This window comes from Sorghum bicolor, chromosome 8 (assembly GCF_000003195.3).
Source record: "Sorghum bicolor cultivar BTx623 chromosome 8, Sorghum_bicolor_NCBIv3, whole genome shotgun sequence".
Taxonomy (NCBI): Eukaryota; Viridiplantae; Streptophyta; class Magnoliopsida; order Poales; family Poaceae; genus Sorghum; species Sorghum bicolor.
In genome coordinates, this window is record NC_012877.2 from 58,216,808 (window position 1) to 58,233,949 (window position 17,142).

General features: G+C 43.1%; 2 protein-coding genes across 2 annotated transcripts; one reads left to right on the forward strand and one right to left on the reverse strand.

The window, feature by feature from the left end:
• On the forward strand, positions 1,451-7,683 carry LOC8069718 (B3 domain-containing protein LOC_Os12g40080). Its single transcript, XM_021466123.1, has 8 exons — positions 1,451-1,481; positions 1,609-1,682; positions 2,125-2,293; positions 5,228-5,418; positions 5,616-5,883; positions 5,974-6,164; positions 7,488-7,603; positions 7,680-7,683. The coding sequence occupies exons 1-8, from the start codon at positions 1,451-1,453 to the stop codon at positions 7,681-7,683; spliced, it is 1,044 nt and encodes a 347-aa protein (XP_021321798.1).
• On the reverse strand, positions 15,272-17,131 carry LOC8069719 (UDP-glycosyltransferase 88B1). The gene has a single exon (XM_002443421.2). The coding sequence runs from the start codon at positions 16,931-16,933 to the stop codon at positions 15,494-15,496; it is 1,440 nt and encodes a 479-aa protein (XP_002443466.1). The 5' UTR covers positions 16,934-17,131; the 3' UTR covers positions 15,272-15,493.

Below are 17,142 nucleotides of genomic sequence, written 5' to 3' on the forward strand. Positions count from 1 at the left end.
CTTATTTCTAAAAACAGCTTCATGGGTGAAGCTGTTTTTCTTCTCCTCTCACAAAGATATAAGTTGGGATGAAGCTGAAAAAAGTAGCTTATTGCAGCTCTCTCCCCTATTTCTCTCTTTTATCTATGCATAAAGTAGTTGGTGAAGCTATTTTACCAAACACTTTTTTCAAAATAGCTTAGCTTCATCTATAAAGTTGTTCATGAAGCTATTTTTCTAAAAAAACAACTTCACTAGTGAAGTTGAGCTGTGTCAAACAAGCCATAAACTAGACTGCATAGGCGACTCGGGGGCAATACACCACCGGCGACCGGGAAATCCTCGACGGAGCAAGCCCTCGGCCGCCGTTGCTGCTCACCGGAGAGCGGCGGCGGCAGCCCGCGGCGGCGCCCAACAAGGCTGTTGTCCGCAATCCCCTACTCCCTCCACTCCCTCTTCCTTTGCTCCTTCCGAGCTTGCTCTTTCCATGGCGGTCGGCGGCCGGAGTGGTCGAGACGGGACAGATCCGCGCCCTCCATGGCCGGATCCGGGTCCTGCCTACCTGGATCCATGCTCAGCGAGCCGGTGCGGTGGATGACGGCGTGACCTCGGCCTCTCGTGCGTGCTGGCCTGCCGTGGCAGCAGCTGGGCAGCCGACTTTGTGGCTGATACCAGGGCGCAGCGCGCGGCGAACAACAATACCTAGGCACAATGGCGTCATGGCTTCAGGGCGCGGCACTTTGAGGAAGGCGCGCGATGCTCCCTAGCTCCACCGGCCCTACTGTCTGCTCTGCTGGTGGGGTGTGTGGGCGTGGCACGCAGCAGCAACAGCAGCAACGGATCTCAAGCTGCTGGCTTGCTCAGCTTGCGGCCTCTTCCTTCTCCGGCGCCGACGGCCGCGTCCAACTCATCCCCTACTACTTCCGTGCGAGCTATCATGGGCTTGGTTGGTAGGGGCTTGTCAGCAAGGTTTGGTTTTCTGGTTTCTAAGTCGACAGACTATGGTCCAAGGGTTTGGGAAGCTTAGGCGAAAGCCATGCACGGCCTGTCTGTGCGGTCGACGGTGACGCCCTCTGGCGCCGATTACCTTCTTGGAGGCATCGATAATGTAGGCTCCCAACTCTATGGCTGTAGTTTTGTCCCTCTCCTTCTGGTGAAAACCTTGCTCTAGTTTTCTGGAGCCAGTGGTGGCGACGTCGTCGATGCCGTTGACCCTCTTGAGGGCGCCACTGTGGAGGAGGGGTAGATTCCAGCTCCTGCCGTGGCCCTGGGTTCTCCCTGATTGCTCTCTCCCTCTCTCTCCCATGTTGTTGTTGGATCCTCTTCGATGAGACTGGCTCTAGTTGTCGGTCCTTGACGACGTTTCGACGAGTGTTCTCCTCTGGCGTCTCTACTCCATCGGTGGTCTCCTTGATGGTGCCAGAAAAACAAATGTCGAGTGGTGTTTCCACCGCTGCCGCCATTCCCCTCCATGGCTTCCTCCCTGTGGATGGCGTTGGATGGTGACATGTGGGCCTGGATGTGCTGGAGGATGTCACCATCGGTCCAAGGGAGGTCACTGTATCCGATGATCCTGGGCTTGCGTGTCCGTCATCACTCTTAGTCCCCATTTCACTTGTTGGCTCTCAGATGGAGGGCAGCAGCGGAGCGGCATAGCTACGAGGAGTGGTGGAGGGCACAATGGTCGTGGTGAAATCTGGCGAGTATGTTGTTCGGTGGTGGCGCAAATCGGCGTTCAGGTTGGCGTCTTTCAGCTTGTGTCTAGGCTTATCCTTGAGTCTGTTTTTGTGTTGTTGTTATTGTTGTCGTCGGGGGTGGTGTTGTTGTAATCTCTCTCTTCCTCTAGTCCTAAACCTTTCTGTAAACTTCTTTTGTAAACTCTAAGGTCCTGAATCCTCCATGCACCGGCTTACCGGAATCAATGGAATTTTATTCAGGTGGGGCTCTCACCCCTTAGGTGATGTCTTCAAAAAAAAAGAAAAAACTAGACTGATCTTATATAGCAGAGGTATATTCTGTTCCTAAGAAAAAAATGGGCTTTGATCTCATATAGCACTAGTTCTGTACAGCGATCTTAATTGCCATTACAAGAACTGTCTTTAACTTTTAAGTAAACAAAAATATCTTATTTATTTATTTTTGCAGATCCTACGCGAAAAGTATGCAAAAAATGTTGGAGATCAGATATCTGAAACAATCACGCTGAAAGTATTAGATGGTGAAACATACGACATTGAGGTGACCAAGAAGAATAATGAGCTACTCCTCTGTTTTGGATGGGTTGCATTTGCCAATGCTTATGAACTGGAGCAGGGTGATACCTTGGTGTTTCGATACAGTGGGGAGTCCCATTTTGAAGTTCAAATATTCAGTCCAAGTACCTGTGAGAAAGAGCTATCCTGTTTTCTGACTAACTCCATTCCTTGTGTCCAAGAGAGGATTACATCTCATGACAATCATTTACAATCACCAGGAAGTGAAAGGTTGGTAAAACTCTGTAATGGTAGCTCCACTCACCTTTTTGTTCCCACAAAAAAAAATTGACTTGACATGTCATATTTGCTATAGGCATGTACCTGCTATTATATAAGTGACCAAAAAATATTGAAGTTTTTATTTGCCATTTTCTGCATACTCCAAAGTCCGGCTCTGAGGTTATAAATTTCCCTAACAATTTTATCTCAACTAACATATTATGAGTTGTTACAGGAGAAACAAAGCTTGCACAGTATGCAAGAATTGTATTTCAAATCATTATTGGCACCACATGAGTGATCAGGATAGGTGTTTCATCAAGATTATGATAAGTGCGAGTGATTTCAAGAATAAACTGGTAAGATACTCTTCTTTTCCGTTATATATATTTGTTAAACTTTTTATGGAGTTTTTAGCTAGAAATTTTGTAATACCGACACTGAAGTTGGAAGTTTTAACAATACATTTTGGTTTCCCACAAACAAGCTTGGCTACAGTTAAATTACTAAATAATGCACAAATATTTCCTGAATAACCAAATTTATATAAATTTGAAGAGGAGAAAATATATAGTTCTCGGTTCTAAAACCTGCTTATTTTGAGTAAAAGGAAGTATAGCCATGAAGATTACTTTTAGAAAATACGGCAAGAGATCTGCCATGTTACATTATTATTAGAAGAGAGAAGAAGTCAAACCAAAAGAATTTTTTTTAACGCACGATCCAAAAAGAATAAAACAGGCCCTATACAACCAAGAGTCCAAGACTAAAGAACAGCTAGAAACAATACAGCATCTAAAACAACCTGCAAACGACCTGGTAGCAACTAAGGGAAAGAACCAAAGGGCTAATAGTGCAACCGAAGCATGAAGATGAACTCGTGATTGGTACCTCTTCTATTTTTAGGTAAAAGGAGGGGCTTGCCCCTACTGAATATAAAAATAGATAATAAACAATAAGAAGGAATAGCCAGTCCAAAAGAAAAAACAGAGAGACAAAAAAAAAATACAAAAAACTATCTAGGAAAGTAACTCTTCTTTGTGTGTGGGGGGGGGGAGGGGGTCGTGTGCGTGTGCGTGCGTGTGTGTGCGCGTGCGCTTGTGTGTGCGCGCTTGTGCTGGAGGTGTGTTTTATGGGTGCTTTTCATTTTTTAATGGGCTGTGAGCCGTTCATTGATTTTGATCATTGGGTTACGATGAACTGTTACCTCCTAAGAGGTGATAGATGAAATGTATATTTAATAATCTTTTATTTTATAAAAGAGGTTAAATAAGGAATGTTTTAGATATAAAAAATCTTTTTTTAGATTTGATTGATGCATGTGTGATCTCTAAGTGATATGGTAAATCTTTTTATTTTATGACTTTGGACATATTAAATCTTTTATTTTATATGTGGTCTCTAATTAATTGATGCATGCATGGGTAAATCTTTTATGTTATACGTGACCATGTGCAATATGATTAAAATTTATAGTGTGACATGATGCATGACATCGGTAACTGATGTATGCATGGGTAACTCATGCATGATTTTATACGTGCAAATTTTATAGCGTGACAGATTAACATTTTATGTGATTTGCATGTGCGTGCTTGTATTAGCGTGTGCTTGTGAATTTTAAATGAGTTGATACGTGACATGCATGCATAGTGTTAGGTAGTGGGTAACGTGTTAGTGTATGTAATGTAATTTTATTTGTAACTTTATACTTTGAAAAAAAAATATGCTTGTAACTTTATGATTTGATAAAAGTTTCTATGTTATATATTAATTTAGTAATATTTGTTTTATTTTATTAGAACAAATAATTGTGTATATTCAAATTTAAAACACATCTCCACGGTATTTTATTAGGAGAATCCGCATGCATGATTTCCCTTCCCATCATTAGGGGGGTTTATTTTTGTTTTTCTGAATTCATTAATTTATTTAGAAATTCATTAAATTGTAAAAACCAATGGTTCCAATTAATTTGAGATATTACTTTCTCATAGGTAAAAGGTGTACCTTAGCATTGCCCCTTCTTAATAGAATGATACACAGCTCTCCTATGTTTTTCTAGAAAAAAAAAACTCTTCTTTGCACAATTTGTTACCTCTTCGTTGGCAGCATGGTACTAGTCCTTTTGCATTCATTCGGTGTTCAATGTTCCTGACTTTGACACTACTATTATCTAGTATAAAACTAGCTCTGTGTAGCATTTGATTACATGGAAAAACTTTCTTATTATTAAGTAAATCAAGTGATCTCATTTTATTGCAGACCATACCAAAAAAGTTTGCAACCAACGTTGGAGGCCAGATCCCGGAAGAAGTCCAACTAGAAGCACCAAACGGTAAAACATATAATGTTAAGGTTGCCAAGGAACAGAATGATCTTGTCATTGGAACTGGATGGACAAAATTTTCCAGTTCCCATGATCTTAGACAGGGAGACTTATTGGTGTTCACTTATAGTGGGTACGCCCACTTCAAAGTTCGAATCTTCGATCCAAGTAATTGTGAGAAAGAGTTCTCCTGTGTTGTGATGGACAATTTTCCATATGGGCAAGAAAGAAGCATTTCTCATGATAATCATACACAACCATCAACAAGCAACATGTTGGTGAAACATTGCAGTGGTAGCTCTAGCCACAAGAGGAAAACTTTGAAGACAAGCCCAACAGATTCTCCTTCACGGAAATCAAGTAAATAGTTTTTAAGTTATTACCTTACATTTTTAGCACTGCCTAACTGCCTGTTTGTGCTAAACTTTTCGTGGTTGACACGTAGCTGAAGATGACGACGTGAAGGAACCCTTGAATTCAGTTGGTTTCCAGAAGTCTTGGTTAGTGTTTCCAATGGGTTGCAACATGAACAGTGAGCAAAGGGCTAAAATCGATGCCCTGGAGCAGAAAATAAGACCTCAAATTCCATTGTACATCACAACGATGGACATGACAAGTGTGTCTAGTGGAATTCTGGTGAGTTCTGAATTTATCCCATGCAGTTAGTAGGATTTGTCTTACGCTGGGATTCTTTTTATTCTTTTTGAGCAGTTTTGTTGGCTGATTTGGTTTACTGAAACTTTCTAGTTCATTTAGGGTTCTTCTTGACTTGTGCATGCTTAGTCTTTGAGTTTTTGTAAGTCATATAATGCGGATGTAATCATTTGGAACAGGCCATATCTAAGGATTATGCTGTCAAACACCTTTTGGACAAAAATGGAACTATTACTCTTTCTCAGCTTAATGGTAGCAAGACATGGGCAATCACTTTGGACATTAACACTGTTGGTTGGTATGCTCGTTCTACTGGCTGGTTGGACTTCATTTGCAACAATGGTTTGAAAGAAGGTGATATCTGCATATTTGAACCATCAAAAGGCAAAAGTAGAGTCACCTTGATATTTCATCCTCTTGAGGAAACCCACCACCCAAAGTCGGCAGGTTTGTATGTAGAGCATTTGGAATAGTTTCAGTTTTGGTTGAGCATATTCTGACTTTGATGGCCATTTTTGTGATTGGGTTTCTCCACAGGATATGTCCCTTCCTCCAGAAGTCCTCCACATGAAGCTACTGAGCCTGGATACATTGTACCACGATTCACTGTTCTAAACAATGAGCAGATGTATAAAATAAAAAACAAAGTTCAAGCTATTGGATCTCCGTATTCTGTTTTTGTACGCATCATGAAACCTGGCGATGTTACTCCAAACAATTGCATTATGGTGAGTCATCATTGCTCTGCTTAGTGTCAAATTCATCTGTAGGGAACTTTTTTTTTGAAAGATCTGGTTACCCAGCATTATATTAATAAGCGAGATACAGAGTTGCAATCTTATATGCACGAGAGGCGCTATCTCATAGAGCAGACCGCCATACGAGTTTTCGGGGTCATCTATGCTAATTACTCAGAGAATTTGGAGCAACCCTTAGGTAACTAAGAGCAACTCCAACAACTTTGCTATTCTTGTTATGGAGGCCTTTTAGAACTTTTATAGTAGAAAAATAGACTCCAACAGATGTGCTATTTGGTTTTGTAAAATAGAAAGTTTGCTATCCCTTGATTTTCGCTGGCCATATATAGCCAACAGTGTCATCTGATAGCAAGGCTGTTGTGAACCTCTTCTTTTTTAAAAAGTTATATATTTTACAAAATGGCTAAACATTAGAATTTGACTACTAAATTTAGCCAAACTCTTGGAGATGCTCTAAGTACCCTTCCCCCTGCTGAACACCAATCTGAACACTCATCCTTAATCCTTGTGAACATTGCCTGCTTGGTGCCCCTAGTGCCATTGAAAACTCTAGCGTTTCTCTCCTTCCACATGTGCCATAAAATCAGGATGGCTATTGAGTGTGCCGCTTTGGTGCCCCATCCCCCAGGCAGTCATCACCATGAACCACTCCTCCACATCACTCTGTTTGGTCCAAAAGGAAGGCTGAAGGTTTGCACAGCTGATCCACGATGCAACCAAGCACCATAGTTTGCGCGCATAAGGGCATTCTATAAAAAGGTGAATGACAGTCTCCAGGTTCCTTTCGCCTAGCACGCAGAAGTAGTATTCTTCCAATCCCTTTGCTGTAGCCTAGTTGCTGTCCACACTCAACTACATGAAGAATTTACAATGTGGTTTGGCCCAAGCCTTTCAGATAAGTTTTGCAAAGTTGGAGATGGCTTGTCCACTAAATTAGATTGCATACACCAAGTTTGCAGAGTATTCCCCGGAGCTTTCCAGAGTCTAGATGATCTGGTCCTCATGCTCGTTTTTAAATTCCAGGTGTAGCGAGTGAATGAGTTGCTCCGCTTGGCCTTGGATGTTTCTTGGTGGTGGATTCGAGGGCAGGGGGGCGCAGTCTTCACCTTACATTAGATCTGTGGTTTGGGCAGCCGCCAAGGTTGAGGCTTGGTGGTAATCATGAATCGAATTATATATAGAGTAGGGGAAGTTCTCTTTGGATTGCTGCAATTTGTTCTTTTGGTTACATTATTACTTTTTTTAAGAAAAGTTATATTGTCACTTAACCTTACATTTTCTGAATGCAATCAGAGATTCTGTTCAGCGTATGATAAAAAATACCTTCAACGTGGGCAAGACACTATGAGCCTCATATATCCCAACAAGACTCACACATGGGAGGCTGAAATCAAGATCAGTAACAACAGGTATATGCTTGGTCCAGGCTGGAGTCAATTTGTCAATGACAATGAACTGAAACTAGGTGATATCTGCCTGTTTCAGCTGATGGAAAACAAGAAGCTTACGATGACTGTCCATATCATTCGGGAATAGTAGCTTAGTTGATCGACATCACTACTCTTCTTGGTTATGCATTTGTAAAGCTAGCAGTGCTTTTGTATGGATATGCTAGTAATCCAATTAGCAGTAACAAACTTCGAATGTAATCAACTTTGAAGAACCTATTGTGGTGTTTGGTCTAGGTCTTCAGGATAGTGTGACGATGGACTATAAACTAGCACTAGCAGCTCAAACTTGTTCCACTTAGGTCTTGTTTAGTTCCCAAAAAATTTTGCAAAATTTTTCAGATTTTCCATCACATCGTATCTTTAGACGTATGCATGGAGTATTAAATATAGACGAAAATAAAAACTAATTGCACAGTTTGGTCGGAATTGACAAGACGAATCTTTTGAGCCTAGTTAGTCTATAATTGGACAATATTTGTCAAATATAAACAAAAAGTGCTACAGTGTCGATTTCCCAAAAAATTTTAGAACTAAACAAGACCTTATTTAGGCCTTGTTTGGTTCACACCGTTAAATTTTAGTTCATATCACATTAGATGTTTGGATACATACATAAAGTATTAAATATAGACTATTTACGAAACTAAAACACAGCTAAAGAATAATTTACGAGATAATTTTTAAGCCTAATTAGTCCATAATTGGACACTAATTGCTATAGTTATAAATATGCTACAATACCTATTAAATTTTAGTCTCTCCAACTAAACACCTCTTTAGTTTGAGTAATATAATACTTATATTCATATCCATCGTGATATATCAATTGAATATGTATATTATAACTTGCTGGATATCAAATCACAAAATTGTTATCACTTCAATGTTCTGACCATTCAACATAGCAGGAAGGAGGGTCTTTTTTTTCTTTAGTGGGTGTAGGTCTACTAATTTTTTAAGATGTCTTTCTATTCACCCTTCTTGGATTTAAGAGAAAGTTCGAACAATGTCACATTCTATGACAAGAAAAATGTGATAATCTTGGACAGTATATTCAAGTTGGTATGGGTGTTTGGAACCTTCTGTTTCTATTTTTTGGGTGTTCTTTGTAGTGTTCTATTTTTTTTTTGTTTTGCTTTTGTACTTAGTTGTGGTTTGTTTTTCAAGGAAGCTATGTGGTGGGTATTGCGTCCAACCTTTAAGATAGAGATCTTAGCCAGAAGTCGATGACATTGTTTAAGATGTGTGCTCTCGGTCACCCTCAATGAAGGGGTCATGGATGTAGGATCCATGTGGCATGTGAGCGTCGGAACATCAGCGGCCACAACATCCTTTTGCCCGGTGAGGAACATGTAGAAGGGATGGGGGTCTCCTCTTGCTCAGTTGGCTAGGGATTGCAAAGTTCTAGATCTCTAGGTTGGTCGACAATGAAAGGTGGTCTTGGTCCTTGGATTGAAGGTGTTGACGTCATTGTTGATGAAGCCCATCTGATTTGTACAAAATAATCTATGTGCATAGCCCCCTACCTAATGCATCAACTGTTGTAGGATCAAAACTGAGCACTACACTCTTGCTTATCTCACTCAGGGATAAAAAGATCAATTCATGCCCCACTTAGCACCGTTAGTGGTCAAACCTAACGGAAGGGCAATACACTAAAAGATCCAAGAAAGAAAGCAAAACTGTTGTTAGGGCAAAAAAAAAGTCAGTCTCTCAAATAAAATGTTAGATAACTTTTAAACTAAGAGATCCAAGAAAGAAAGCAGAACTTAGGGCAAAAAAAAGTAACTCTCTCAAATAAAATGTATTCACTGATTCACTCCATTTATTGATGGTCTTTTACCACTACACAAAGATCGAACCTAGATCCTAATGAACTTACATATGGGCCCCCACATCTTAGTGACTTTGGTGCACCAACATTTGGTCCACCAATATTATATCTATAAATGCGCACACATATCCTATCTTTATAAGCATGTCTAAAAATATCTCAGAGATTGACAAATGCACCATATGCATCTCTTTTGTCTGTGGTATGTCACCTGAAGGGTCGAGATGGCGGACTAGAGGGGGGGTGAATAGTCCTTTCTAAAACTTTAACGCACCGGCTAACCGAAATAAATAAATGCGGAATTAAAACTATCGGTCTAGCCAAGACTACACCCCTCTATCTAAGTTCTCTAGCACCTTGAAAAGATCCTAAACAAGCAAGCAAGGTGCTACCTTAGCAAGAGCTCATCTAATCAATTCTAGGAGCAAGGTCACACAAACCTATGCAACTAGTACTTTGCAAAACGGGGGAGCTCCTACACAAACTAGTGAGGCAAAGCGCACAAAGCCTAAGCTCACTAGCAAGCTCAATAACAAGGCAACCAATGCCAAATTAGAGAGCGCAAATTATTTAGCTACACAAACTAAGCAATATGACTAACAAGGTTACACAAACCAAATTAGTCACGCAAGGGAACTACTTCTAGCTACACAGGCAAGAAGGTAACTAGCAAGCTACACAAGCTAACTAATTACAAGAGCAACTACACAAGCACAAGTATATGAGTAAGAACAAGCTTGTGTTAGGGACTTTGCAAACCAACGGGAAGAACAATGTTGACACGATGATTTTCTTCCGAGGTTCACTTGGTTGCCACCAAGCTACGTCCCCATTGTGTCGACCAACACTTGGTGGTTCGGCGGCTAAGAGGTGTTACACGAACCTCGTCCCCACTAGGACACCGCAAGAACCTACCCACAAGTGAGGTAGCTCAATGACACGCACGATCCAATAGAGTTGCTCTTCGCGATCCCCGCGGGGTGAGCACCGTACCCCTCACAATCTCTTCTCCAGAGCACCGCACAATCTCCTTGCGTGCTTCGACGGAGTCACAAGCCACCAAGCCGTCTAGGAGGTGGCAACCTCCAAGAGTAACAAGCACCACCGGCTTGCAACACGAACACCTAGTGCCACTCGATGCAATCTCTCAATGCAATGCACTAGAATCTCTCACTCACACAATCGGATGAACACTATCAAGCATATGTGAGTTGGAGGCTTCACTAGCACTACCCAAGCATGGACACTAAGTCCCAAGGGTGCTCAGCACCAGCCAAGGCCGGCCACCACTTCTATTTATAGCCCCAAGGGCTAAACTAGCCGTTGCCCCTTCACTGGGCAAGACACGTGGGCACCGGACGCTCACATAGAGCCACCGGACGCTCAACACCCAGCGTCCGATGCTCAGCTGACCGCCACGTGTCACTAGCCGTTTGAACTCGACCGTTGCCGCCAACGGCTACCACGCGCTCGCGCCTGACACAGCACCACCGGATGCTCAACTAGTCCACACCGGACGCGTTCGGTGCACACCGGACCCATGCGCAGAGAGTTCCGCAAAATCGCACGGTCACCGGACGTAAGCCACCGGACGCACCCTGAGCGTCCGGTGCTCACCGGACTCATGCGCAGAGAGGGTCGCCAAACCGCCCGCACACCGGACGCTGACCACCGGACTCTATCCGGTGCGTCCGGTGCACTCTGCTGCACCCGACAGCACACCGGACGCTAAAGGCCAACGTCCGGTGCCTCCGCGCAGAGCGTCCGGTGAGTGTTTCCTACTGAGAAACACTCCTGCGACTTCTCCAAATTTCCCACCGGCGCAATAGAAAATATGCACTTAATTTTCTCAAAAGCGCCGAATCCCGCCTCGCAAGCTCGGCGGGAGGGAGAGAGGAACCCACACTCCTCTCAACCCTAGGAACTCCACCTCCTTTGTAAAGTGTGCCAACACCAACAAGTGTACACCACCATGTGCAAGTGTGTTAGCTTTTTCACAAACTTTTTCTCAAAGGAGTTAGCCTCTCAAACTTGCCACGCTACTCGATCCTAACACGTATGCAAAGTTAGATCACTCAAGTGGCACTAGATGACCGATATGCAAACAAGTTTTGCCCCTCTTGATAGTACGGCCATCTATCCTAAATCCGGTCATAAACTTCTCTACACACCTATGACCGGTGAAATGGAAAAGCCCTAGGTTATACCTTTGTCTTGCGCTTTCCATTCCATCTCCTCCAATGTTGATGCAACACATGCACCAACCAATCACCAAATGATATGATCCACTTCATATCATCACGTGACTGTAATGGTTCATCGATCTTGATCTCACTTGCTCTTCACCATTGCCTCGGTCCATCGGCGCCAAGTCTTGCTCAAGCTTCACCGTATCCCTCGCTTCAAAGCCTCCGACTTGCCCTTCACTCTTGCAACCGGTCCATCGAGCCAAGCCTCATCTTGATCTTCTCCACCTTGGTCACATGCATGACTCCATGTCATGTCTCATATGCAATGAGCTCCTTCATCATCACATCATCACGTGTGGACTAATCTCCTGTGTATCTCACATAAACACTATTAGTCCACCTAAGTTGTCACTCAATTACCAAAACCAAACAAGGACCTTTCATCACCTACCACCGAAAGAAACAAAGCTATTAAATCATAAAAAATCCAAAAAATATGAACACCCGCATCAAAAGTCAAAAACTCTATGTAGGTGTGTATTGTTTAGCTAAAAAACATGTTATTATATATTAATTGATTTAATCGGTGTCAGTCCATGAGGTAAAGAAGATATTTTCAAAAGAAAATTAAGCAAAAGGAGACTGAAGGAGGCACAATTTAATTTTATTTTTAAGAAAAAAATAGTTTATATACTTCGTCCATTTCAAAGTATAAATTGGTTTAGTTTTGTTCTAAGTTAAACTCTCTAGTTTTGACTAAGTTTATTATATAGAACACAAACATGATTTATTAGATTAGATAAAAAAATATATTTTTATAGTGTATTTATTTTAGATGTTAATATCTATACTATGTAATTTTGATCAAAATTAAACAAGTTGAAGTAAGAACAAAACTAAAAAAACTAATAATTCGCTATTTTATGATTAAGAGCCTGTTTGGTACAGATTCCATCGGCTCCTGCTCCCTTGACATACTACTGCAGTGAGCACTGTCTCTCTCACTGACACTAGGGCAGGAAAGAGAGCTAAAAATTCGAGCTCCTCTGGCTCCATCTCTAGCTCCAACGTGCTATAGTACAATAGTACATCTAGAGGGTAGTTAAAGTTGAGGAGCCAGAGTTGGCCAAATCTGTACCAAACGGGGCCTAAAACATAAGAGAATGGTTCCTACTTTCTGGGCTTTGGGCTATTTGGTGGGTTGTAGCAGGCCGTCTAAGTCTGGCGCCGGCGACTCCTCGTCGGACGGGAGATCACGGCAGTCCCAAACCCTAGTCGATGGATTCCCAAACCCTTCATCCCATGGATAATTAACAAATATATAAATAATGGATAACACTTTCGTTTGTATTTAACAAATATTGTTCAATTATAGACTAATTAGATTCAAAAGATTCATCTCGTAAATTAAAGACAAAATGTATAATTAGTTATTTTTTAATCTATATTCATTGTTTCATACATGCGCCGCAAGATTCGATGTGACGGAGAATCTAAAAAATTTTGCAAAACTTTCTTGGAACTAAACAAGGCTTGAATCTCTATGAGAAGGGATTCTCTAACTAAAATTGATTTTCTAGGATAAACTTTATGTATGTAGTGATTTTGGGTGTGGGCTGACTTAGAAAAAGCTTTTTTTCAGCTCATAGCCTTGTAGTTTAATTCAGATAATCACTTCACAGAATCAGTTTCTAACATGAAAGTTGCTCTGGAAGCTTTGCCAAACTGGCCCTAAGATGCATACGAGTAGTGTCTTATTTGATGAATCTGTAATGAAATTGCTATAGTTGTTCTGTTAACTAGGTGATGTGGGCCTTTATTTTTTCTTCAGTCTAGTATCATTTTAGGAAATTTTAGCGCTGAGACTATCTCTAATTATAACACCTAATTTTTAATGTTTGGGTAGTGGCGTAATGCTACAGTCAAAAGGTTCAATACCCATTCGACATCTTCTCTAACAACAAGACCTAAAAAAAATCATTTATGTAAATAAGTTTTTAGGAGAGAGGATACTCATATTTGGGTTGTGTCTCTTAGACAACCAAAATGAGTTTTCCGTATAATTATCTTTTTAGAGGCTAATTTTAGATCATCTACTATCCATTTTAGATTGAGAACATATCTGTTGTAAACCACAACCTCCGTGAAAACCCGTGCAAATCAAGAAAAAAAGTTGCCTAAATTCAACAAAAAAATCACACATGTAGATGATATGATAATACACAACCTTGTAAAATATCTTTTCCAAAATCAAATTCATTTGTGAGATATAAAAATAACAAATTTCAAGCCTCCTAAACGAATTTGTGTTTGAACAAGATATTTTACAAAGTTGTATATCATATCATCTATAAATGTGATTTTTTAGATAAATTTAGACGACTTTTTACCATAGTTTACACAAGTTTTTATAAATGTTATAGTTTCCAACAGATACGTTCCTTTTGGATTTAGATATCCATATAGATCTCCAGACCGTTCGAGACACAGTTTTTAGGGTTGCTAGAGGTCTCTTCTGTCTTCGCTTATCTGTAATCTCCAAACTCATGTATTTCCCTTCTGTCTCTGGAAATGGGTTCGACCTCGCGTTGAAAAAAGAAAATGTGTGGACTGGGCACTAGTGTTGTGCATTTATGCGGGCCCCATCTTAAAGTGAACTTGTCGCTTGCACATTGCTATTTCCTAGGGTCGTTGTCACTCGTCGCCTTTAGAAGAAAAAAAAAAAACTTTCGTGAGCCACATGTTTTTTGTTGGACATATATGGCCTACCGCATAGGAGAAACTGTTGCAAAAAAATCGATTTGTATGGACCCAAAAATGTAATTGTAAAAAAGGAGGAAAATTTTCTTATCAATAGAAAAGAATGTGTATATGTATCCATGACTCCATATAGTGTAACTTTCTTTTTTTGGGTGCATTAAGTTTGGCAAAAGAAACGGAGAAACAAAGTAAAACGTACTCCCTCGTGCTTAAAAACAGTAAAATATATAATTTTTATTTTTCAAAAAATCAAACAATTTAAAGTTCAATAAAAACTATATAAAAAGTAGTAACAATTATAATAGAAAATGGGTTCATTAAATTAATTATAAAATATTTTTCTAGCAAACTTAGTTGGAGATATAACTGTTAATATTCACATAAATTTAGTTAAAAGATACTTGGAACTGACATAAATTCTATAATTATATATATTTTTTTAGGAAATGCTATAATTGTAGTTTTTATAGACTAGCACTCATCACAAGATTTTTCAAGTGCACAAACCACTAAGGCCTTGTTTAGTTCACCAAAAAACCAAAAAGTTTTCAAGATTCTCTGTCACATCGAATCTTTCGGCACATGCATAAAGCATTAAATATAGATAAAAATAAAAACTAATTGCACAGTTTAACTGTAAATCGAGAGACGAATCTTTTGATCCTAGTTAGTCCATGATTGGATAATATTTGCCACAAACAAATGAAAGTGCTACAGTAGCGAAATCTAAAATCTTTTCGCATCTAAACAAGGCCTAAGATAGATTATATGACAAGAATAAAGATCATGTCTCCTGATACATCCATAGCACAAATCTCATCTCTCACACACATGATACAAATATGAAACTAAATACGAAACTAAAATGATTTGTCACATCCATCTTGAATCATGATACATCAATAAGGCTCACATCTCATAATCAACGAATAATATTTTTATCTATGATTTTTCAGACAAGCGAACAGACTCAACTATAGCTGCAGTACATATCTCCAAATCCAAATGATCAACACAATGTAGCACTCTGAAGGAGTTTTTTAAAAAGTAATTATACTCCTAAATTCAAACATTAACCATGCCTTCCGAAGCCAACAGGTCTTCGAGGAACTCGAGGAAAGCTGCACACGACGGCCCCCCTTCCGCGAGCGCCTCGGCCGCGCTGTCCCTCGCCGCCGCCGCGCGCTCCCGGAGCGCCCGCGCGCCGTCGGAGTCCTCCATCACCCACCTCACCTTCGCCTCCACCTCTTCAGCCGTCACCACGTCGTCGTCGTCCCTCCTCCTCATCTCCACCCCTAGCTTCATCTCCTCCACGATGCGCACCTTGTTCATCTTCTGCTCCGCGTACAGCGGCCAGCACAGCAGCGGCAGCCCCGCCGCGACGCCCTCCAGCGTCGAGTTCCACCCGCAGTGCGTCACGAATGCGCCGGCCGCTCTGTGGCGCAGCACGTCCACCTGCGGCGCCCAGTTCTTGACGACGAACCCCCTGTCCTCGGTGCGCTCCTGGAACCCGGCCGGGAGGAGCGCGCCGACGTCGTCGTCGTCGGCGGCGGCGCCGGGAGGGCCTCGCACGACCCAGAGAAACCTCTGCCCGGACCTCTCCAGACCGACGGCGATCTCCTCCAGCTGCTTCTTGGGGAACGCGCCCATGCTCCCGAAGCAGAGGAACACGACGCTGCGGTCCGGCTGCGCGTCCAGCCAGCGGAGGCAGTCGCAGTCGTGGTCTTTGTCGCCGCCGGGCGAGACCACCGGCCCGACGCAGTAGACCGGCGGCGTGGGGCGGTCCGGCACGCACAGCCCGTCCCTGAGCGCCCGCATCGCGCGCGGCTCCAGCGACTCGAAGGAGTTGATGAGGATGCCGCGGGCTTCCGGCATCCGGGCAGCCACGCCGATGATGCCCTTGCACGCCTCGCCGTCGTCCGCCAGCCCCTGCGCCAGGTCCGCGACCGTGAACGGAGGAACGCCCGGGAACGACAGGACGGCGGAGTCCCCGAGCGCCGCGAAGCTGGTGCCCACGCTGGCGCGCATGGCGGGGAGGCCGAGGAAGCAGGCGAGGCCGGCGGTGCCCGAGGGGAAGAAGAAGTAGGCGGGCAGGCCGAGCTCGGCCGCGACGTCGAGCGCGTCGGCGCAGAACATGTCGAGCACGATCGCCTGGACGCGGCGCGACGACGACAGCGCGCGGAGGAAGTCGCGGAGCGGCGCGTTCGTGGCGCGGAGGAAGCGGAGCATCCGGGCCAAGGGTACATCAGGATCGGCGTCGTCGCCGCCGTCGGAGGCCGGCGGCGGCGGCGGGGGAAGCACGTGCAAGGCGACGGAGGTGTTGGAGGCCTTGGCGCGCGCGACCGTGGCGGCGAAGCCGTTGGCGTAGACGGGCGGCTCGAAGACCGCGATGGCGACGTCGACCTGGTCCCCGCCGTGGCGGAGGAACGCCTTGGCCAGCTCGAGCATCGGCGCGAGGTGGCCGACGCCGACGCCCGGGTACAGCACCACCGTCTTCTTCTCCATGGCTCGCCCGGCTGACGACGTACTCAACTGCTAGCTGCACACCAGCCGCGTCTTTCTGGAAAGCTGCTGCTAGGTACTAGAGTGCATGTTCAGTCAGGTATGGGACATATGCACACGTCTGGACTAGCAGCAGTCTTCTAGTGTTGACAAACTTGTCATTGTCATGCATGATGTCAGTGTGAGGATAGGGAAGGGATGAAGCAGAGACA